The 24,055-nt window shown below is 50.4% G+C and overlaps 1 protein-coding gene across 1 annotated transcript; it reads left to right on the forward strand.

Annotated features, from left to right (window-relative positions):
• Positions 1 to 3,083: 3,083 nt before the first annotated feature.
• GBX2 (gastrulation brain homeobox 2) lies at positions 3,084 to 6,219 on the forward strand. The gene is made up of 2 exons (XM_061612853.1): positions 3,084 to 3,585; positions 5,072 to 6,219. Exons 1-2 carry the CDS (start codon positions 3,084 to 3,086, stop codon positions 5,596 to 5,598), a joined length of 1,029 nt encoding a protein of 342 aa, XP_061468837.1. The 3' UTR covers positions 5,599 to 6,219.
• The last annotated feature ends 17,836 nt before the right edge of the window (positions 6,220 to 24,055 follow it).

Raw genomic sequence — 24,055 nt, forward strand, 5'->3', positions numbered from 1 at the left:
CCAGCCGTCCGAACGGAGCGAGGAGAGCTTCCCCTTCGGCGGAGCTGCCATCCAAGACCGCCGCGCGGCTGCCGCCAACTACCCCTACCTGGTGGCGAAGAGAGGTTGACGGGGGAGAGCAGGAGGAGAAGAAGCTCCCCAGCCGCGCAAGGGCATCAGGACCAAGGCCTGGAAAAGTTTGCTCTTCGGGAGCCAGAGACGGAGTCGGGCGCCAGAATGTGGCTTCCTGTTCCCGGCTCCACGTCGGGAAGAGCAACCAGACAACTCAGCTAAATTGACCGGGACATAGAGGCCGATTGTCCTCGGGTACGTCTAAAGACAGACGGATAAGCCGGGTCCTCCCCTCCCCGCCGACCTCGGCCATAAATCTATCCCAGGAGCTGACTTGGGGAACGGGAGAAAGTTTTTATTAGCTGCGGTTCTCCGACGTTAAACGCACTGCAGATCGTTTTTAAGGTGTCTGGGATCGACTTGGGTTCATCACGGCAAACCGCTGCTGGGACCCTTTTTTACGATCCCCTCGTTTTCTCGGCAGTTAAACATCCGATGACAAAAGTCTCCCAGCAGCTTTATCAAATGAGATCTTTTCCCCCAAATGGCAAGTTGAAGAGGTGCAAATGGCAAGAGACACGCCACCCCCGGGGGAAAACAAACAATGAGGCCTCGTTTGAGGCAGGCGATGCGGAGACCCCACAAATCTGGAAGGGCCTCTCGATTGCTGGTTTTCCTTTCCCTTTGAAAACCGTCTCGTCCTCGGGAGCTTTCCACCTTCGTGGGGAACCAGGCTTTCATCCCACTGCCAAATCGGGAGCCTTGGTGGAAAGCCAACAACTGTGGAGAGGGCTTGAGGGACCCCCGCCTCCCAGGAGACCTCCCAGTAACGGAGGGGATAATCCAAGGGAATCCTGCGAGGCCCCACTTCTCTGCGGCCCTCTTTGCCCCCCGCTGCCCCCAGGACAACGCCTCCCCCCCCGCAAGCTGGAGCCTACTGGGCCCTAAGCAAGGGGCTTGTTCCTTTCCCAAAGAAGAGAAGCCTTTCCTCGTGGTTCTTCGGCAGGGATACTTATCTTGGAAAGGTTGCAAGGCCAGAAAGGGGTGGGGAGGCCCCCACAGCTTCTGAGCCTTCGAAATAGTTTGGTCTACTGGACGAAAGGGGTGCTCTGGACCTGGTGGGGGTCTGTGTTGAGATGGAGCCCCCGCCCGTGCTGTGGAGTGAGGAGACTGAAGGGAAAGGGTGGGAGGGAGGGGGAGAGAGAAGGGGCTAGATCTACAAAGCGTTGGATCAATACGTTCATAAATATCGATCAGTCTTTATTTTCCAATTAACTACGCTTGTAAAGAAATTCCCATTACCCGTGTAACGGCCCCCATTTCTTTCTGAACATTATCTTGTTAGCGGCCTCCAAAAGAGGTTTCTGTCCAGTTGCGGTCGTTAAATCTCAATAGCAAAAGCAGGATCTGGTTCGACGGCTCGCGGCTTAAATGTCTCTCGCCCTCTGACACGCAGACCACGCACTGTTTGGCTCCTACACGCCGGCCAACTTTTTGCCTCCTAAAGGCAGTTGACATAACTTCCGTTTACAACTTGAAACGACACCGCTGATCCTTACCTCGTGTTTATTTCGCAACCCAAACAAAGCTGTTGAAAGATAGAAGCAGCTGGAAAAGAAAGATCAGTCAGCGCTTATTGTGGGTGGGTGGGGGGAGACGACGAGGACGGCGGCTGCCGATCAGCCTACATACATTTACATATATCTCCCTGAGCCCGATTGTTGTGATGTGATTTAACCGCCAACGCGTGTGAGATCCTGACCTCCGAGTGTGTGTATGGGGGGGGGGGAGGGGAGATAGTGACATTGTGTTGCTATGAGGGGACCCGAACGGGGCTCGGGAGAGGCGAAATCGAAAAGAGAACAGTGCAGGGAACGTGTGGTTTCGAAACATGATGGGGGAAAGGATGGGGGCCTCGTGAAAGAGAGTTATCCGACGGAAGGACCAGCTGCAAAGCGGCAACAGGAAGAAACCTGCAAGGGAGCATCACCACCATCAGTCAAGGACAGAAAGAAAACAGGGCCAGAAAAAGACCCACATACACACACGCACACACACGCATGTGAGGTGGGGGCAGGGGGGCGCCTCAGCTGCTGCGGAACTTCGTCCCGTCCCGGTGGCCAGCGAGATGCTTGGAAGTGGTTGGCAACCCCGCAGACACTGGCGGAGGCGACACAGCCGCCCTCCCCTGCCCTGCCGGCCACCGCTGAGGCCGCCTGACCGGGCTGATGCTCAGCGAGCGTCCGGCTTGCAAAGCAGGGGCTGGGCGCCCCCCCCTCCCTCGCTTGGGCGCCCTCCCCTCCCTCGCTTGGGCGCCCTCCCCTCCCTCGCTTGGGCGCCCGCGTCCGCGGGGAGCTTTGCACCACGTCGGGCTGAGCAGGCTGCGGCGCGTCGTTCCCGGCCAGCGCCAGCGCTCCCTCCTTGGGGCCCCCTCTCGGCGGCGCGAGCGGTAAGGGGCGGGGCCACAGCGCCCTGCTCCTGCCTCTTCTCCGAACGCTCCGGCGCGCACGCCCCCCTCCCGCTTTCCCCTTCCTCCTCCCTGGCCAATGGCGAGAGAGGAAGGCGTCCACGTGGGCCCGGGAAGGTTCCAAGGCTGGCAAAATGTGAATGAGAAAGAAGAGCGCGATTCAAAGGTACTGCCGGCACCCGGGAGGGAGGGACAGACGCACACAGAGAGAGACCTCGACGCTGGGCTCTCGGAGGGAACCAGGCGAGGGAGCGAGCGAGCGAGTAACAGAAGGAAGGAAGGAAGGAAGAGAGCGGACAGGCCCTGCTAGAGGAGCGGAGCGGATGTGATCGGATGCAAGCGCAGGGCAACCCGTCCTGATGCCTCCCGGTCGCGGCCAGGGAGAGCCAGCGCTGATTCTCCGTAGCAGCCGCCGCCGCCGCCCCCAAGCTGTCAATCGCGCGCCTTGTCGTTGCTGCTGCTGCTGCTGTGCCTCGGCCTCGGCCAGCGCTCGGCCCTGAAGCCGCCCAGCCGCCCCGTCCAGCCGCTTCTCGTCCTTAGCGCCCGCCTGCCCAGCAGCGCCTCTATGAGTGCAGCTTTCCAGCCGTCGCTCATGATGATGCCGCGCCCTCTGGGAAGCAGCACTGCCTTCAGCATAGACTCTCTCATCGGCAGCCCGCCCCAGCCCAGCCCGGGCCACTTCGTCTACACGGGCTACCCCATGTTCATGCCCTACAGGCCGGTGGTCCTGCCGCCGCCCCCGCCGCCGCCGCCAGCCCTGCCCCAGCCGGCCCTGCCGCCCTCGCACCCCCACCCCCACCCGATCCCCAGCCTCCCCACCAGCTTCTGCTCCAGCCTGGCGCAGGGCATGGCGCTCACCTCCACGCTCATGGCCACCCTGCCGGGCACCTTCTCGACCTCCCCGCAGCACCAGGAGGCGGCCCGGAAGTATGCCCCACAAGCTCTCCAGGGCAGCTTCGACAAGGCGGATGGCGTCCAGGCGGAGGCCGAAGACGGCAAGGCATTCCTGGCCAAGGAGGGCTCGCTGCTGGCCTTCTCTGCCTCCGAAGTCGTGCAGGCTTCCCTCGGTGAGTAAATCGGGGTCCCCTTCCATGCCGAATGTTATTGTGAGAGCCTTCTTCGTGCCTACACGCTTTTGAGTTGTTTTGGGGGGGTGTTTTGTTTTGTTTTGCAACGGCCACATAACATGGTTGTCATCAAAATGTCAGCTGGTATCCACCCGCCTTTAATCCAGATTTACCCTTTCAAAGGGAAATCCGGTTATTTTTTTTGAAACGACGACACTCTGTCGCCAAGGATCCCTTTACAAGCCCCTGTCTGGAAGCATCCTGAACTTGAAAGGGCCGATGCTCTGGGAAAAGTTAGCAGGCCACCAGCCCACCTGGCGGGGGGGGGGGCTATCGCCGGCTGAGGAAACCCAGGACGCAGAGGGTGGTTGGGTTTTGCTTGGCAAGGGGAGGGGGGGTTTCATCCACAAAGCCATACTAGAAATGGAAACGACTCGGCTTGTATGGATTGGTGTGAATTTCAACAATGTTCAGGACGGCTAGTGGCATAAGCAAAAGGCTCACACCTGAGTAGGCCCAACTAGTCCTAGCAAAAAGGCAGCCTGCCTTCTATACCGGGTTGTTGCTGCTACTGGTGGTGTTTTAAATCACTTCGGAAGCGGCCGAGAAGGGTTCTGAAGGAGATAATATTGAAGCCTCGTCGAGGGAAAACCCGAACGTTTCAGCCAAGAAAAAATGGCACCTCTTTGCATAAATGGCTGTTCAGCCCAGAGCTGCAGGGCGAGGCGGGCGGGGAGAGGTTAAGCAGAAGATAAGTGGGAGGAGGAAGCGCCCCTCCTGATGGCCCCCTTGCCTCTCATTAGAAGGGGCTTGTGAAGAGGGTTAGGACGTTCACACTGGGGTTATTGGAGGTAACCTCTCCACAGAGAGGAATTCTGCCAGCCTCCCTGGCCCCACTGCCCTCTTCAAACAAAAGCCGCAGTGCCAGGGCAGGGACAGAGTGGAGCCCCCAGAAGGATCTGCAGGCCTGTCTCCCCTCCCTCCCTTACATTTGGCAAATGGCAGTTTGCAGAATGGGTCGATTCTCCATCCGGCGGCGTAAACGGCCGCCACACCGTCGCGGCACCTCACGGTGAAACCTGCTCAGACGGCCAAAAGCCATCGGGGCACCTCCGTGAGGACTTGTGGAGTAAGCTTTGGGGGGCGCAGAGGTGGCTTTTGGCCCACTAAAAGTGGGTGCCACGATCAACTCGTTGGCCTTTCCGGGGATCCGAGCGGGTACTTCATTCAGGCTCCTCCTGTGGCTGGTCGAACCGCAACGCGGGAATGGAAAGCGCCCTCCAAAGGAACGGCCTTTCGCCCCGACCCACTCCTCTTTGCATCCTGCTTGCTTCCGAGTTCTTGCCATTCGGTTCGCTCGGGATTCGGCTGAACCCGCGGCCCCGGCTCCCGGTCACACAGACTGGGGAGCGGCGCTTGGGGGAGGCTGGTGGGGAGAGCGAGGTGCGGGGAGTAACCACCGATGCTCTCGCTGCCTTTCCTTCAGGGGCCGTCCGAGGAACGACGGGCAAAGAGGACTCCAAAGCGGAAGAGGAGGCGGCCAAAGGCAAAGAGGAAAGTTTCTCCATGGACAGCGACCTTGACTACAGCTCCGACGACAATCTGCCCGGCCCGGCGGCCCACAAAGAGGACGACTCCGGCGCCGTCCTGGAAGAGAACGGTCAGGGCTCGGCGAACCCCAACAGCACCACCTCGACCGGGAAGAACCGGCGGCGGCGAACGGCCTTCACCAGCGAGCAGTTGCTGGAGCTGGAAAAGGAGTTCCACTGCAAGAAATACCTTTCCCTGACGGAGCGCTCCCAGATCGCGCACGCCCTCAAACTCAGCGAAGTGCAGGTCAAAATCTGGTTCCAGAACAGGCGGGCCAAGTGGAAACGGGTGAAAGCGGGCAACGCCAACTCCAAGACCGGGGAGCCCTCCCGGAACCCCAAGATCGTGGTGCCGATCCCCGTCCACGTCAGCAGGTTCGCCATCAGGAGTCAACACCAGCAGCTGGAACAGGCGAGGCCTTGAGCCGGGGAGAGAGAGAGGAATGCCGCTTTCTTCCTCGCCCCCACCCCACCCCTTTCCCCGTTTGGAGCAAAACAAACACACAAGCCCCCCTCCTCCTCCGACAACCCGGGGCTCCATCGCGTCGCCTCTCTCTCCCAGGCGCTCGCAAACTGAAGCCGAACTTCCCAGCTAGCCAGAATGTGTTCGTAACCATCAGCCCGAAAACGTGCGTCGTTCCTGTTGCAGGGCGGGAGTAGAAAAGACGGTTTTGCCTATTTATGAGACTCTCCGAACTTGGCCTGTGCAGCGCTGGCTCCCAGCGACGGATATGTGGACTGGGCCAGGACCGAAGGGTCGGGGAGGCGGGGGCCTGAAGTCTTACATTCCGCGAGTCCAACTAACACTCCAGAACTGCGGCCCCATTCAACCGCCATCCCGCCTTTGCGGGGGGGCGGCGGCTCTCTCCTCCCCCCGTATCTTTTGAGAGAGAAAAGAAGAAAACGACCAGTTTAATTTTTGCTGCTGTTCCTTATTTTCTTCCTCCCGTCCCACTGTCTTTTTTGTGTTTTTTGGGTGGTGGTGGTGGAAGGCCGAGTGGAGAAGACATTCTTCAGGTGGATTCCCGCCCCTCCCATCTTGTTTTCCTTCTTTTTTTTTTTTTCAGGCCTTCTGTCACTTGGTTGCCTAATCTAAGCCATGCTTATTTTCTATTTCAAATGCACGACTTTTTTGGTTCTGTTGAGTTGAATTAATTTATTTGAAATGTAGTTTACCTCTTTTCTTAAGTTATGAAAATGAAACGAAACACAGTGATGTGATGAATAAAAAAGCAAAAAAATGGGGGGGGGAAGAGCAAAAGCAAAAGTGACGAGCGTGGGCCGCTCTTCTGTAGGAACCGGGGGGGGGAGCGGGGGGGGCGATGCCCGGGGCTGGAAAGGGCCGGCTCTGGGCTCCTCTGGGAGACGCGGCGGCGGAGCCCTTCCCTTGCTGAGAGGAGGCAGGTTCGACGGCTTGGCTGCCTGGAGGTCAAGAAACAAGAGAGGACAACGGAATGCCGGCACACGTCCGAAAAGCTGGAGCAGGTCTTAACGGGGAGGCAGGGAGCGGAGGGCTGCCCGGGACCGAGAGCCTCACTCCTCCCGGCCCGACCTTTACCCTGGACTCTGCCGGAGGCCGCGGGGAGTCCGAAGGGGTGTTCCTCTCGAGGAGGAAGGAGGGCGAGAAAACCCTTCCCAGCCGTTTCCCCCCACCCCGAATAACTTGCCCGCCTAGAACTACCAGCTCCGAATCACGCGAGAAAACGTCTCGGCTCCGCTTTCATTGCGGGCCAGGGAATTTGAAAGGGCCCCATCGCTGGCCGTTCGAGGCCTCAAAGAAGCCAAAGGGGATTGGCGGCGGCAGGAGGGTGTGGGGGTGCCAGGCAAGTGCGGGTATCAGAAGAAACGGCCTCGAATCAAAACGCGGCGCTCCACGTTTGCAGGAACTGCGTGGAAAAAGCTGCCCCGCAAATGGTGGCTTCCGGGCAAAGCGGCGCAGAAAGCCAAGTGGCCGAGCCTTTGCTCGGAGGTCAACACCCCACCTACCGACCCCGGTCACTCTCTGTTTATGTCCACACGGCGGAAACAAGCGGTCCAGTTCGCTTCTGCCTCTGCAGAGAAATAGCGTTGGCCCCGTCGCCTCCCCAGTATCAAGCGGCCCAGAGAGTGCCCTATCAGAGAGGATCGGGCGGTGTAAACGCTATATATGATGCAGGAGGACAAAGGGGAGCGGCTGCATCTCCAAGGGGGGCGGTTAGAAGTGGTTTTTCAAGGGGACAGAAGCCGGAAGAGTTTCCGTGCCTTGCCTACGCTGTAACTAGCGTGCAAAGCAGGACGATGGGCAGGAGACTTAAAAACACGTTTAAGCCCACATCAGTTCACCAAGGTCCAATTAAGATGGGCACAAATCAAAGCTAACTGTGAACGTGGGCAAATTATAAACAGGTCTAGAGCACCCTTTTCCCCTGAAGAGAGCAGCAGGGGTCTAGTTTAAGCGCCAGCGAGAAAAGCCACGTGTTGCGGAAGGCCAGTCCTGATATTGACACACATTTATCAGTTACATTAAATCATTTTGTAAGGTTCGGGATTCATTTGGACGGCCTGGACATGTAGCTGCGGAAGGTACCTCATCGCCGCTGCTCTTGAAGATGCTCTTTGCAGACACCTAACAATAATAATAACAGGCATAATATTAATATCCAAGTTTCTAAGGAAGCAGACGGATCTGCGAGGATTTGTTTTGCTTTTTAAAAAGAATATTGCGTTCTGAATTTCTAAGGTGCGTCGTCCGGGAGTGGGGGGAGCTTGCGCGGCAGAGACCCGCTGGCAGGCTTGGAGATGAATTCACCTTCAGAGAGAAATAATTTATTTCCTCCGAGACACACAGGAGTCCTGGAGTAAGCTAGTCGGCGTTAGGCTCAACTTGCCAACGCGCAGAAGGGCTTGGATGGCGGGTGCCGAGCCACGTAGAGGCTTCGCCAGGATTTAGGCAGCCAGGATTCTAGCCGGCCGAACTGACACGCGTGCCCCCTTTCACACAAGCCCCGCTTTCTAACGATGACACAGAAAGAGGCAGCTGCCGTGTAGGACAGAAAGAGAGCGGGCGAGCCCCAAATAATATCCCCTTGTTAGCTGGAAGAGAAGGCTGTCCCGGCTTTAAAGCCGCCTGCGGGAGCTGGCAGGGGTCAGCCTTAAACTTCCTCCCAAGGGGGCTGTGTTTCGTGGGAAGCAGTAAGCGAATTTACACCCGGGCACGCAGGGCAGCTGGTCGGGGTTTTTCCCGTGTTTCTGCAGCCCTTCTGCGCTGAAGCAACAGTCACCCGAAGAGCCGATGGAGGGCCTCCACCTTGCCTCTTTGCCCCATTCCAAAAGATGTGAGCAGCCCCCCCCCCATACACACCCCTCCAAGTCAAGGAAAGAGCCCCCCCAGCGAGGAAAGGCGTATGTTGGGGGGGGAGGGAAAGGGCGCCTGAGAGGACAGCCGCCCTCACTCCTCCGTGGGCCTTTGGAGGGGACCCTTCTTTCCTCACCTCAGACAACAATCTGAACCGACCGGGTAAAGGCGGTGCGAGGGGGGGTAGCCTCATCCAGGCAGGGTCAGGAAAAGCCCTGGAGTGGGAGCCACCGCGGCAGAGGCAGAAGCCAAGAAGATAAACAAGCGAGGGGGGTTGATAGCTGTCATCATCACCATCATGGCTTTCATTTGGCTGCCTAATGAGTCAGATCACGGGCAGAGAGAAAAATTGTCAATCGCCCAGGCTCTAATGAATTTTTTTGCAAATTGTAATCAAGCCAGGCCGTCTCAGCTCGCTGATTAATGAGACCCAAGAGGCCTGGCCGGCACCTCGGCTTTTTATTCCATCCCAGCCTCCCCGCACTAAATTAACAGCAACTTGTCTGCGCTTCAAATTAACTCCCAATGATTAATTCTGATGGGGGGGCCTGAAGAATAGCTAGCGCTAATAGACACTGGCCTCTGATGCTGTTCGAAATTAATACACTTCCCCCCTTTGGCTGCCTGCTTTAATCCAGCGCTGGGCTTTGACATCCCTATATTTGTTGTTACAATAAATTTCCCTTACATCTGCACATCAAATCATTACAAAGCCCGCGGTTCCATCCCGGAAAAAAGCTGGGGCCGAGCTGAAAAACAGCCGGGAAGCTGCACTGGGAATCGCCCCGTTTTCAGCCGGCAAACCCAACATTTAGAGCCGTTGCTTTTGCATGCGATGAGAAATGCTAGCTCTTGGTCTGATTTGGCGGTTTTTTAAACCCTCCTTTACTCTATAGCTAATTTGGGGGCTATTTAACGCAGCTCTGCGGCAGGAGAACGAATGCATATGGACCCACCAAGAGGGAATTCAGAATCTTCCAGTTTTAGAAATAGAAGAGATGATGATAATAAAATAAGTAAGTAAGTAAGTGTTGGATTACGACCTGGCAGACCAGGGTTCGAATCCCCACACAGCCCTGAAGCTCACTGGCTGACCTTGGGCCAGTCACTGCCTCTTAGCCTCAGAGGGAGGTAATGGTGAAACCACCTCTGAATACCGCTTAAAACCCTATTCGTAAGGTCACCATAAGTCAGAATCGACTTGAAGGCAGTCCATTTCCACTTTAATAATAATAATAATAATAAATAGTAGTAGTGTTGTTACTATTCTGTTCAGTCTAAAGGTTTTAGGGTGTACTGACAACTACAGCCGAGGGTACAAAGCGGCCGGCTCTGGCGAAGGTTATTCCGCCCATCTTCGGGCAAAAGAGGTGGCAGCCAAAATGACACTGACTATTTCCTCGGCCCTGCCAGAAAGTAACAGAAAAGTTTACTCTCTCTCAAAAAAAGGGCGTGTAAAAAAGATAATTCTGCCCTTCCCCACCCAGGAGGAGGAAGTGGAGACAAAATCTGCCGTCGTTCAAATGGAAAGAATGAACCAGTGACTGGTTTTCCGAAGTGTCCCCAGCATTTTGTCGTCGTCAATTGCTCCAGAAACTCCTATTCTATAGGAGGGAGGGTGGGATAGAGTGGCGGGAGAGGGGATATTCCAGATCAATGCCCCCCACACCCCTAGACGGCTGAACGGCAGTGATGATTATCAGCTCCCTTACAGTCAACTCACCAGACCGAGCCCCATTTCCTGGGGGGAGGGGGAGGAATGAGGTGTAGGAGGGGAGGGGCCGGAGCCCCCACCCCGCAAAGGGTCAGATCCCTCTTCCGTCTAGTTTCTGTTTGCATTGACTTAATTGGTTTAATTATTTCAGCTGTGATTGGCGAGCCTCCGCCCGGAATCTTCGTTAGCGCCCCCGCCGGCCCCAGGGCTCTGCCCGCGATCTCTCGTCAGAAAGGCGGCAGATTGCTCTGGCGAGCCCATAAGTTTCACGAGAGTCTCTTTGTGACCAGGAAACTGGGAATGGCCTCCGCCCCTGGCGAGGCCTTTTGCAATAAACAACCTAAACTAAAATAACGATGCGGCATTTTCATGGGAGGCCGGCCCACCGTTCTCGGCCGCAAAAAGGCTGTGACCTGCAGTTGGCGAACGACCCTAAACCCTGGGCCCTATCTGGGTTCGTGTTGGAAGGAGGCAAGCTTCCCGGCTGCATAGAACTCCGTGCCGGGAGAGAATGGAAGGGGAAAGGCTTGTCAGATGCGACGCTTTAAAGACGAGCAAGTGCCGGACTCGGGCGCAGCATTGTGCAGCCTCTTCGTTATATTTCAGAGGAACAAGAAGCGCCCCGAAAGGAGCTCTTTTCGGGTTGCGAGGCAAGGAATGTGCAGGGGGGGGGACTGGAAGGAAGCGGCACCCCGGCATGCGCTGGGAAAGCCCCCCAGAGTCACCTCACCGGCCGCCAGGGCGAGGCACGGGCAGAGAGACCCGGGCGAGCCAACAGCAAGAAGGTCACTTTTCTGACGGGACTCTCGCCGAAGTCCTTTCCGAGGGAGTTTGGAAGTCCCGCGATTGAAAGCAGGAAGAACATTTTCTCCTGGCCCGGAGAAGGCCAACCGTTTGGTGGGGTCCAGCGGAATCCTATAAGCACGCCGACGTGCAGAGATTAGCCGAGCCGACCAGCAGCTGGACTACGACCTGGGAGACCAGGGTTCGAATCCCCACACAGCCATGAAGCTCACTGGGTGACCTTGGGCCAGTCACTGCCTCTCAGCCTCAGAGGGAGGCTCTGAATACCGCTTACCATGAAAACCCTGTTTGTAGGGTTGCCATCAGTCGGAATCGACTTGAAGGCAGCACATTTACATTTAGCTCGTTCTTCTCAATTGCCGTCGATAAGATAGCCCGAACAGGAATAAAAAGTAACCGGTTAAATTTGTGCACTTTTTTAATTACACAAGTTATAACTGACCATCGCAACCAAGAAAAACAGGTGGAACGATCGCTAGTAACAGATGTTTAAATTCCAGTGCACTTAATCTCTTACAGTAAAACCAGAAAGAGCCTAAAGACTTGCAAATTTATTATGGTTTACACTTTCCTGGACTACACTGCGAAAGAGGACTCCAGTGCACTAAAACGTCTGCCATAATAAACGGGCTAGTTTTAAAGGGGTCACAAGACTTTTGGTTGCTTTTGCAGGTATTTCAGTAGCTTCCTGATTCTCATTTATCTAGCGCTGTAAGGCTACAGTCCTACCCACAAGTGAGCGCAATGCACATCTGAACGAGCACACACAGGATTGTGCTGCAGATGTGCCACACCGTTTTGCTTGCCGCAACCTCTGTGAGCAAGGTTAGCAGGGAGGTACAGCCTGTAAGAGAAACGCCTCGACCCTGACTCCCTCTCAAACCTAGCAGGGAAAATTGGCTATTAGAGGCACCTTCTGCGCCAGTAGCTGGGTCTGTAGGCAGCCTAAACGGGAGAGCACCTCTCCTTTAAGTGCCTTCCCCGGATGCGAGCAAAAGGGAACCACAACCAGATCAATCTTCATATTCGGCCCTTATGGTGTAAACATGAGAAATATGAGCAAGGAAACTGAACATGAATGCAAATCAAACTGTCACAGTAATAAAGTACTTGAAACATTGACACACGAAAGCAACACCATATGTATGAAGACAACCTGTATGAATTATAAATTGCATCATAAAAATTGATTGCCTATTTTAACCATTCAGAAACACACACACACACATACACACACCAAACTGCTGTTGACTGCTTTCCCGCTTTCCCTAGAAAACCATCTCAGCCTCCCTAGCTGGCATTCTGCAAACCCAATACATGTTCCAGCTTCTGCCATGGACCCCTCTTGCATGTAATTCATGAATTATTCTTCCGGTTTGAACAGGTATGGAGAATTAGACTTCTTGACTACATGAAGCTATTTCCATGTTTTTTTAAATTCCATTTTCATCCTGTGCTACTTAATTTCACTGGAATGTATTCACTGGTGTACAACTATACAAGTTTTTGAGGCACACAGGTTTCTTCCACATTTAGGCATTAATAGCATCATCTAGTCAATGTGGGTTTTTTTTTCTTAGCTCAGTAGTTATAAGACTAAAAAAGTGAGTTTGCTAGTTAAGCCAATTGATTATAGTTACTTTTTATTCATGTGTAATGTGCACATTCTGTTCTTACCTCGAGTCCAAGGCTGAGCAAGGATTTAAGGCCAACTCTTCTGACTCCACCAGGTCACCTTGACCTTAGTGTCGCTCATGTAAGTAGGTAAAGCTGCCGGTCTATCTGTAGACTAGTGTTTAAGTAATCAGTGTGATCAGATCTGATGTGAGTAATCAGATCTGTTGTTATTCAGTTCTCCTATCCAATGAATTATTAGATCAGCGGAGCACTGTTTTCCCTTTTCCTCCCTTGAATCTTCTGTTGCTGAAACTTAGTTTGCTCACTGGGGCAGGGGCTTGTCTTTCCTGCTTATGTTACTCCGTATCTACCATGATGGGATAATGTTTAAGACTACCATGTGTATAAGGTGGCTGAGAATGCTAGCACTGGAAAGCAACTTTGGCCTACAATCTAGTTAAAGATTTTTAAAAAATCAATCGAAAAACATTTCCCATTCCACATAAATACAGCAACTTCTGTAAAATGTAATTAGACAGTAATTTGTCTAATTAAAGATAGCACTTTACCAAAATAAAAGCTCTTATATTTTCTAGGTCCAAAAAGCCATCAGGTTGGATCTAGATTAAGCTAATAGAATTCAAAGGGAGTTATGACCATTTCCCCTCAGTTAATTGCAGTGGGCCTGAAGTGCAACTCACCTACTCTGGATTCAACCCCGTCATGTGCCCATCACCTTCTAGAAGGAGAATTGGTGAGGGGGCTGAGGGGATAGGAGTCAGGAGGCGCGTGTGTGTTCTCCTTAGGGCGGGGCTGAGTCCTGTGGTGTCATGTCACAAATTAAGGTCTATCTTTACTTTCCAAATGGAAAGCAAGTCCTGCTAAGATGCATCTCCTCAACCACAATTTTTTAAATTAAAGAAAATAAAGCAAATAGTACAATAAAAATGATTAAAATTTAAATGCACGATATAATCCCAGGACAGAGGTGTGATTGTTCAAGAAGAAAAGAATAAACAGCTTGCTCAGACATTTTCCTTATAGTCAAACTACTCCCCTCTCTAAGACGCCCCGAAGTGGGGCACGTTTCTCTGATGGAGCTCATCTTCCAAAGTTTCTCAAGTCATCCCACTGTTTCAGAGGCAATTGTCGATGTCCAATGCTTATCATAGGTATTTTGAAGCAGCGAAGAAGTTCTCTGGAAAGCACTCGGCAGCGCACAGCCCTCTGTGCAACTTCAAAGACTTCTGGCAACGTCACCTCGCTCCAAAACTGGCTTTCTCGCACGGTACTATTCCATGAAAGACAGATGCATCCCACCTACCCGCTCTTTCCAGATCAAAGGGTGGGGACAGCCCTGTTTGCTTTTCCTATCAGCATTGTGCAAGATGGAGGCAGAATTCTGCTGCCCTTCCTCCACCACCTCCTGAGAAAATCCTAGTCTTTGAGAAGGAAAAAAAGGAACCCTTTCCTTGGGAAATGCTGTAGCGCCATGCAAAAGCAAATGGGGCAGAGAATGAAGCCTGCCTGCACTGTGGTTGCTCTTTTTTCCTGCTGTGCCCGGGCCATAGAGAACTCTAATCTATTTATTTCAAACCACTTCATCCCCTCTCATGCTTTTGTCCTGGCTCCAGCCCCTGGCTTTGTGGTATGACCGCCAATCTTTTAAAAAGCCCCTTCCCCTCTCGTTTGGGGTCTCTGTGGCTGCCTGAATTACAATGGATAAAACAAGATTACACTGACCTGATCCCATTAAACCCTGCCAACTGATCTGCATTGACCTCCCTGCAGCTCACTCTGCAAACTTACTTAAAACTTTCCTCCCGTGCTTGACACATCTAGAGGCAGGACAGGGTACATAAAACTGGGAGGTGCTGCCACAAAGCCAGTCAAGAGAGCAACTGAGAAATATTTTTGTAATGGTTGTGTAAGATGTTTTAATTCTGTTCTAAGAATCTCTTCCAATCTGTGCATCTCCCCCCCCCTTTTTTGTTTTTGGTCCTGTCTGCTTCTAACATCTCATTGGGCTGGACAGGGAGAAAAAGAGCAGTGTGGCTTAAACCCAGTGATAAGCAGCATTACTGAGGACTGATTCTCACATTACACTTATTGTCCACATACGCTGTCCTAGCTGCCTTCAGCATGTAAGAATTTGTATTTTCAAATGTCATGTATGAATCAAGGAATCGTTGCGGAGACCATAATGTGATTGCAGGTCAATTGTTCTCGGAAAAGGTTAGACCAAGTCAGTCACAAGAATGGTAATGTTTGCATTCAGGTAGGATGGTCAGGCCAAAGTCCCAGGATGGTTCTTGCAGCTTTAGGAGTGGCAAAGAATGCAATTTTTGTCAAGTATGACTTTCTCTGTCACAGCACCGTGCTGCCTGGAGCAGCCACTTTGTGATGCTCTGCCTTCTGTGCACTTCATAAAGGAAGAGAAGCCATATCAGAGCCTCATAACTCTTTTGCGCAGAGAGGAACCCCTTCTCTCTTCACAGCTAAACACTTCTCATCCCTGCCAATGGAGTTACCTTCTTGGCCCAAAGTCAAGGCCCAAATGCCACATCCCTTGGCACCGATCATGCCAACTGGACTGGCTGCTGGATTTTGCTATTGGTTGCTGTGAGATGCCTTCATACCATATACAGGAGAGAAGGAAAAACAGTGTGTGTTTGCTATAACAATGTGAACTGATGTTTCAGAACATCCACAGTGATTTCCCAACACACAGAGGGAACATTTGCAAGGGAAGATTAAATAAAACCATAAAACACTTTTGTTCGGTACACTCTTGGGGATGCATAAATTGAACTCTGTTACAATTTGTAACTTACAAATCTGAATTGCAAACAAAATAGGCAAGTGCAATTTGAGATGAGTAAAACATGATTTCATTAAGAGGTGGATCACGGATGCAGTCTCATACACAACGCCACAACATCCTACATCAGTGTTGCTCAGAAGTTTAATTTGGCTTAGGTGAGAGAGCATTGACCTAATCTGACAATGTGGTTTTCACAATCACTGACGGCAGCCTTCACCAACCTGGTGCCCTCCAGAAGGTTTGGACTACATCAGCCCCAGACAGCACAAGCTGGTGAAGGATATGAAAACCTGCTTTCATGGAATCCACTTGCAAAATGTTAACCTAGAGGGAGTTGCCTCTTTCCTACAACCCAGAAAAGAGCCCTTGGGAGACTGGGTCATCCAGGATTCATGGCCTCAAGGAACACATAAGAAGAGTCTGCTGTATCAGGCCAGGGGCCCATCTAATCCAGCATCCTGTTCTCACAGTAGATGCGAACTAACTAGATGCCCACAGGAAGCCCTCAAGCAGGACCTGAGTGCAACAGTGCACTCCCCACTTACAATTTCCAGCAATGGTATTCAGAGGTATTCTGTCTCCAGCAGTGGAGATCGAGCATAGCCATCGTGGCTCATAGTTGGTGATAGCCTTATCCTCTGTGTATTTGTCTAATCCTCTTTCAAAGTAATCCAAGTTGGTGGCCATCATTACCAACATGTAGGACTAAATTCCATGGCTTAACTATGCACTGTGTGAAGAAGTTCTTTCTTTTGACTGTCCTGAATCTTCCAACATTCAGCTTCACTGGGTGGCCCCAGGTTCTAGTATTATGAGAAAAAGGCAGGGACATTTAGCCCAGAAAGGTGCATTTTTAAAGAACCCTAAAGCACTCCAGGATACCCAGGAGGTGCTCTTAGGGGCTTAGACCAATCCCCCTCTCTCGCTGTGCCCTCCATTTTCCTCCCACCCTTCAAATGATACTTGCTGCTCTCAACCATAGACTAAATAGATGGGCAAGCTGTGTGAGTCTGACTTCCAGTTTCTTCATAGCCGCCCCCCCCCCGCTCCCAGAAAAGGCAGAAGCAAGCACACAGGTATTCAGTGTGAGACAGAAGTTTCCCACTGCCGATGATTTGTTCTTATCTCTATGCTCTTAACATTTTGTTAAGTCTGAAAGCTCATGGTGCTTGCTGGGACTTTTGGAGAGTTCTGAAATGTATTTTTATTTTAATTCACCAATATATGCATTTCTACATACCTATGGAGTCCCCTAATTATGGGTGTCCCTGCTTTGCTTTCAGACCGATGGCTGCTTGAGTTTCTTATTAGGAAGAATGATGATTCTTCTCTCATTCCCTACGTACAAGATCTTCTGTATCCCCCACCCCAAGAACTTTCAATGGAAATAACTGAAAAGAGAGGGCTGCACCCCATCAAGAAGTGCCAGTCCAAGAATCAGCCCCCCCTTCCAATTTCTGATCTTTCAAAACCCCCAACACGCATGGAGTTACACTTCTTCTTCAGGGATACTTTGAACCAACGACACATTTAAACATTGCTTTTTAGATGACTGTTTTAATTCTGCATGTTTAATTACCTTGCCAGCCACTTTCTTCACAAAAAGGACAATGCAAATGCTTTAGTACTCAAGCAGTGACACCAAAGTCCATCTGAGCTCTCTTTATTTTCTCAGTTTGTCTCCAGACAGCCTTGGGCATATAGGGTTGTTGCTATTCTTCAAGACAGTTTGTTCCTTTCTCTCTTGTGTTTGTGGACTGCTCCTCCCTCGTTTTTCAGCATTCAGGATAGCGGCTTAGCTCATACACCCTGCTGCTTCTGCCTTCCAGTCTGCATCAGACCAGTGTTGTAGAGCATCCACATCAACCCCTGCCAAGCTCTTTCTTCTAACGCCATTCAAAGCCTGAAGAATGTGGATCTGCAGCAAATAGGAGATGTGACCCTGCCCCCTTCCTCACATTAAAGTTTTCAATATTACCACCTTTTGAGAATTCGCTGCCGTTCCCCACTGCCCAACATTACCTCTCCCTGCAATGGCCTGCCAGCAGTTCAGGCAACAAATGAAGCTTGTGGGGCAGCAGTGAGCGAGAGGGCCTTTTCTGTTGTGGTCCCCCAGATTCTCCCCTCCAGGGTACATCTGGCCTTGTCATTGTACACCTTTTTTGCACTGACGTTTGGGGGTAGAAGATCTTACATGGTTTAACTGTATTGAGATGTTTATAACCCATCCTGGAACAGCATGGTGAAGGCTGGGCTATACATGCCTGCAAACAAACAATGTATGGTATAATCTGGTGGCTGGGAAGTGATTAATGCCTCTCTATGAGAGGAAGTGGTCCTTGGCTGCCTGAAAGGGCAGTAGTGAGACCACTCCTGAAGAGACTCTCCCTGGACCCAGAAAATCTTAATAACTATAGGCTGGTAGCAAATGTTCCTGGGCAAGGTCCTTGAAACAGTGGTGGCCAGCTCCAGACCCTCTTGGATGAAACTGATTATCTGGATCCATTTCAGTCGGGTTTCAGGCCTGGTTTTGGCACGGTAACAGCCTTGGTCACCCTGTATGATGACCTCTGTTGGGAGAGAGACAGGGGGAGTGTGATTCTGTTGATTCTCCTTGATCTCTCAGCGGCTTTCGATACCATCGACCATGGTATCCTTCTGGGAAGACTGGCTGAGTTGGGAGTGGGAGGTACTGCATTGCGGTGGTTCCACTCCTACTTGCCTCCACCTCCAGAAGGTGGTGCTTGGGGAACATTACTCGGCACCCTGGACTCTCCAGTATGGGGTTCCACAGGGGTCAATTCTGTCCCCCATGCTGTTCAACATCTACATGAAACCGTTGGGTGCGGTCATCCGGAGCTTTGGAGTGCGTTGCCATCAGTATGCTGATGACACACAGCTCTATTTCTCCTTCTCATCCTCTTCAGGTGAGGCTGTCAATGGGCTGAACCGGTGCCTGGCTGTGACAATGGACTGGATGAGGGCTAATAAACTGAGGCTCAATCCAGACAAGACTGAGATGCTGCTAGTGGGTGGTTCTTCTGACCGGATGGTGGATGCCTAATCTGTCCTGGATGGGGTTGCACTCCCCCTGAAGGAGCAGATTCGTAGCTTGGGGGTTCTCCTAGAACCATCTCTGTCACTTGAGGCTCAGGAAGCCTTGGTGGCATGGAGTGCCTTCCACCAACTTTGTTTGGTGGCCCAACTACGCCCCTACCTGAACAGGGATGACCTGGCTTCAGTTGTCCATGCTCTGGTAACCTCCAAGTTGGATTGCTGCAATGCGCTCTATGTGGGGCTGCCTTTGAAGATGGTTCGGAAGATGCAGCTTGTGCAAAATGCAGCGGCCGGATTGGTAACAGGGGCCAGATGGTTCAAACAGATAAAACCTATTCTGGCCCGCTTGCATTGGTTGCCTGTATGTTTCTGAGCTCGATTCAAGGTGCTGGTTTTAACCTATAAAGCCTTACACGGCTTAGGATCACAATACCTGATGGAACGCTTCTCCTGACATGAACCCACCTGTACACTACTCTCAATATCAAAGGGCCTCCTCCGGGTGCCTACTCGGAGGGTAGCTGGGAGTCTGTCAACAAGGGAGAGGGCCTTCTCAGTGGTGGCCCCCAAATTATGGAATGATGTTTATGACGAGGTGTGCCTGGTGCCAACACTGTTATCTTTTTGGCGTCAGGTCAAAACTTTCCTCTTCTCCCAGGCATTTTAGCATGTGTTTTAAAATTGTTTTTACATTTTTTAAAATTGTGTTTTTAAATTGTTTTTTGTGTTTTAAAATTTGTATATTTGCCTTTAATGTTTTTTATTGCGGTAAACCGCCCAGAGAGCTTTGGCTATGGGGCGGTATATACATGTAATAAATAAATAAATAAATAAATAAATAAATATCATAAACTTCTGAGATTCTATGTCACTCACTGCTGAGAACAAGTTTCTACCTTGCTGAGGAAACAGAAAGTGAGAAATGTGAGGACTGGTTGATTGATTGAGTTTATTTATATGCCCCAAAGTGGCTTACAAGAAACATTCAAAACATCAAAACACAAAGCATTAGGGGAGGGGAGAGAAGTCAGTTTACAAAAAGCAACAATAAATTCAAATAAGACAAAGAGGAACAATTCAGCAACTGTAGAATATCTCCTATGACAAAAGAAACAGTCTAGACCAGCCTTTCCCAACCTTTGGGTCCCCAGATATTGCTGGACTACAATTCCCATCATTCCTGACCACTGGCCATGCTGGCTGGGGCTGATGGGAGTTGTAGTCCAACAACATCTGCGGGCCCAAAGGTTGGGAAAAGCTGGTCTAGACTGAAATACAAAGCAAGAAACCCAAGGGCCACTAGAGCTCTGGGTGCATTGTATTATTGCATTCCAAGGAGCCTCAGGTTTGGCAGAGCCGGCTGAAGTACAGTTCCAGGGGAGGGCTCCTCTCAGCAGGCTGGATGGCTTACAGCCGGCTCCTTCTTCTCTCCTCCAGAGGAGACCAACAGCAGCAAAAAGGGCAATGCTGGTGAGGTATCTGTACCTCCTGGAAGTTCTACCTGCTAGTGCAGGTCTTATTGCACTTTTAGACAACTAGAATAAATGGGGGAGGGGGCTTGGGTGGAAGGGGAGGGTTGTTCCTCCCCACAGCTTCCAAACACAGCTTATTACCTGCCTACCTAGCTCGTTTTTGAATACATAAAAAGCTAGAACATGCTTAAAAGCAGCTAACTGTTCCATGTATCTAAATAAGGCAGGGGATATGAACAGTTAAACTGGGAGGATTGTAGTAGAAGCTTCCACTATACTATTTGACATTATTACCCTAAAAGCAACAAGTCCCTCTCCAGCAAACGGCCATGATGCTGCTCAGCTGATCCCCTTGCCCAGGTGCCACTTATAATGCAAGGGAGTTTAATTCCACATGAGATGCTCATAAAGCTTGGAATTCAGGCTCTAAAAAATGACTCCTAAGCGGTCAGTTGCCTGGGCCAAGATAAGCTAGCCCTTTTGTGATATCGCGGGAACTAACGGCTATCAGATGGGGCATGATTCCTCTGCCAATACAGGTCCACAGTGACATCTGAAAAAGCAGTTCAGCCAGTGTTGTCAAGAGGGGCGGGGCAAGCAGAAAGACGAAAGGGCGAGGAGGAGGGAGCAAAAATGAAGAAGCACCAGGAGGAGGAAGGTTTAATGATACTCACTCATACTGACAGACTCTTTTCTTGTGAATAGACAACAAATTAGTTGGGGAGATAAGTCCTCTTGTTTGAAGATAGATTTATGAACTCGGGGTCTCCTGCATAATCACTGAAAGCCTGTTGTAGCCGTTATGTGATGCTCCTGCCAGTGACTTTTCAGTGAAAATAACACAACATCCTGTGCTCATGTAAAAGAATATTGGAGCTTTTGTTACTGAAAAGTCACTGATAGGACTTGTCAGGAAAGGGGGAAAATAACCCTGTTACAGGGAAGACAGCTGTGCTTCTGACTTGGAGACATCCACCTAGATTTGCATTCCCATACACAGTAGAACACTTGGGCATGGGAGAGGGTGGACCCTCTGGATCCTCCAAAGAGTGTCTTTAATCAGCTTGTAAACAGATGGCCGAAACAAACTCTTTAGAAACTAGCATGGCCAGAGAGCTAGAGGGAAGCAAGTTTTGGTGAGGAGGAGAGGGGGCATTGTCTGAAGGCCATATCCTCTATATAGCAATATTTTTAAGTGCAGCCGTTACAATTGAGCATTAGGTAATTTTGAACACACTTCAGTTCTTTAAACAACAACAAAGTGAATGAGCTCCCTTAAGTTCCACAACTGCTATTTTTCTCCAGTAATTTCATGGTTCAACATTTGCAATGCTGTGATCAGTTACTATGAGAGAAGGATAACAGTGCAGCTCCTGAAGAGAAATTGTTAATCTGAAATTTATAAAGGACTTTCTCTAATGAATAGTAGTTGAGACCAATCCATCTTCCTGTCTCATTTTGCGGAGTAACATTTGTAAAGTAAGGTGATCTCAATTAGTTCCTCTCATCACTCTCCCCTTTCAGGAAGAAGAAAACTGACTAAACAACAAACAGGCCTTCAAACATTGGTGGTGAGAAATCATTTTCCTTGCATTGTAAATGCACATCACCATCAATTACTGGACTCTTCCAACGTCCCGTAGTTTGCAGCCACTTCACATCCAGATGAACATTTTTCTAAAGGTTTGGACATTTTTTGCTTGGAGCTCTGAGTCTTTGTCCACTCTGACTATCTCTGATTACTGGATTTAGCCGTGGAAGCACATGCACAAGAACTGATCCCGTGTGCGTCACTGAATTCAGTGGGATTAGTAAGTGTGCGCAGGATTGCAGCCTAAGAAGGTCACCCCTTCTGGAATTAGCACTGTTACAAAGGTGCGTTCTTCCCACCTTTCACATGAGTTAGGACAGCCTGGGATGCGTCCTTTGTGTTATGGATATGATTGCCACCACCCACATGATGTGACCTTAGTCTGAACACTTGCGGTGTTTAGACTTGTGGCATGTTTAAGTGGGGGAAGAGACAGGCCTGGGTCAACTCTCCTCTAGCATTTAAACAGCGTCAAATGGAGCGGTCATGGAGGAGGTGGTGTACAAGTAAAACTCTTCAATCAGCTCCAGGCTTCCAATTCAAATATTCATTAAATGATTCAAGCTAAGGAGTAAGAGATAGAAACTGGATAAAAAGAGAACAAACAGTAATTTCTAACTAATTTTACAAGATATAATTTTTAGCAAGTACGGCACTTACATAAAGCCCAACATACTTCACATGCAGTTGCACAGGACTTCCTTGTAGGTTGATGCCCACACTTACTTATTTATTAATTAATACCACAACTACTTTATTTCTAACCTGCCTTGTATAAGATGAACTGTGGATGGGATACAATCCTAAAAAGACAATATAACAATATACATAACATACAACATAAAACCACAAAATTAATACTCAAAATCAAATCCAATAAGCAGAAGTAAACATCAACATAAACTACTCAAAAACAACCACATTGACCTTCCCCCCATTGAATTAGACTAGCCAGTTTTTAACTTGGTGCTGGAATGAAGCCAATGGCAGTGCCAACTGGGCCTCTGAGGGGAGGGCATTCCACAACCAGGGAGCTACAGTGATGAAGGCCCACTCCCATGTCTCCATATAGTTGTTATAGGTGGGACATGAAGGAGAGCCCACCCACACCGACCCCTCCACCCCAGCAGATCTTAATGCCTAGATATGAGTATGTAGGTAGAGGCACTCAACCAAGTATCAAGGTCCCAAGCCATTTAGGGCTTTAAATGCAATCGCTACACCGTGAAATTGGACTAGAGATGCATAGGAAGCCAGAGCAATTCTTTTAGGATCAGTGTTGCACGGTTCCATCCTATATGATGTTCCTGACAGCATCCCTCTCACTGCCACATGTGCAAGCCCAGCCAAAGGCATGCTCAAATCACCCTACTTTTCATGTTGTGTGTCAAGAGGGCAATGGCATAATATTCTTCAAGAGACAGAGAGCTAGAGCTTTGATTTTTGTTGGGTGATTTGGACATTGCTCCTTTAAGACCATGCCTAGGTGTTCAAACTTCAAGGCTGTGAGTGTATGCAAAACTCACACCACTATTCCACCTAGTTTTGCTCAGTGTTGGACTTGGATGAGGGAGAACTTAGTTCAAATTTCCACTCAGTCCTGAATTTCACTGAGGTCAGCTTCACCCAACATAAGAGCCCAGATGGATCAGGCCAAAAGCCCATCCTGTACTCAGTGAACAACCAGATGCCACTGGAAAATCTGTAAGTGGGACCTGAATGCAACAGGGCCCACCCCACTTGTGATTCCCCAGCAACTGGTATTTAGAGACACACTGGTTTTGGCAGTGGAGGCAAAACATAGCCATCATGACCAGTAACCATTGACAGCATTATGGTTGCTGATTACACCAGTATTTCCTGCAACAAACTCATCAAGTATGGATGACGTAATGAGTTTAAACGCATCTCTGAACACCTGTGTGCACAATGTTGAAGATCAACCCAAATATGGAGGGGGGCAGGAGTGTTGCTAGGCACTTAAAAGACATAAGGCACAGGCCCATTAACACATTAGTATAACATTTGCATATGCTAAAATATATGCTAACTTAGGCCTCTGAGCAAATTGTCAGTAGCTGGGGTTTCACCAGTACTGTGCTTTGCAACATGACCCTTGCCAGTCTGAGTTTTGACCTGGATTTGGGACCGAATTGGTCTTAGGTGCCCTGATGGATGGCCTTTTTCAGGAGGGAAGCAGCAGGAGTACAACCCTGTTAATGTTGCTTGATCTCCTGGGAGCTTTTGATACATCAGCCATGGTATCATCCTAAATCAGCTCTGTGGGCTGAGGATTGAGGGCATTGTTCTTCAGTGGTTCTGCTCCTAACTACAGGGCAGGTTCTAAAGAGTAGTTCTAGGTGACTGTGTGTCAGCTCCCTGGTACTTAGGCTGTGGGGTACCACACAACACTCTTTTGTTCACAATTCTATTTAACATCTTTATGAAGTCATTGGGGGCAGTCATTG

This window comes from Rhineura floridana, chromosome 2 (genome assembly GCF_030035675.1).
Source record: "Rhineura floridana isolate rRhiFlo1 chromosome 2, rRhiFlo1.hap2, whole genome shotgun sequence".
In the NCBI taxonomy this organism is placed as follows: Eukaryota; Metazoa; Chordata; class Lepidosauria; order Squamata; family Rhineuridae; genus Rhineura; species Rhineura floridana.

Coding starts and splice junctions, on each gene's coding strand:
- GBX2 (XM_061612853.1), top strand. CDS start 3,084: ATGAGTGCAGCTTTCCAGCCGTCGCTCATGATGATGCCGCGCCCTCTG. Junction 3,586..5,071: donor AGTCGTGCAGGCTTCCCTCG/GTGAGTAAATCG, acceptor CCTTTCCTTCAG/GGGCCGTCCGAGGAACGACG.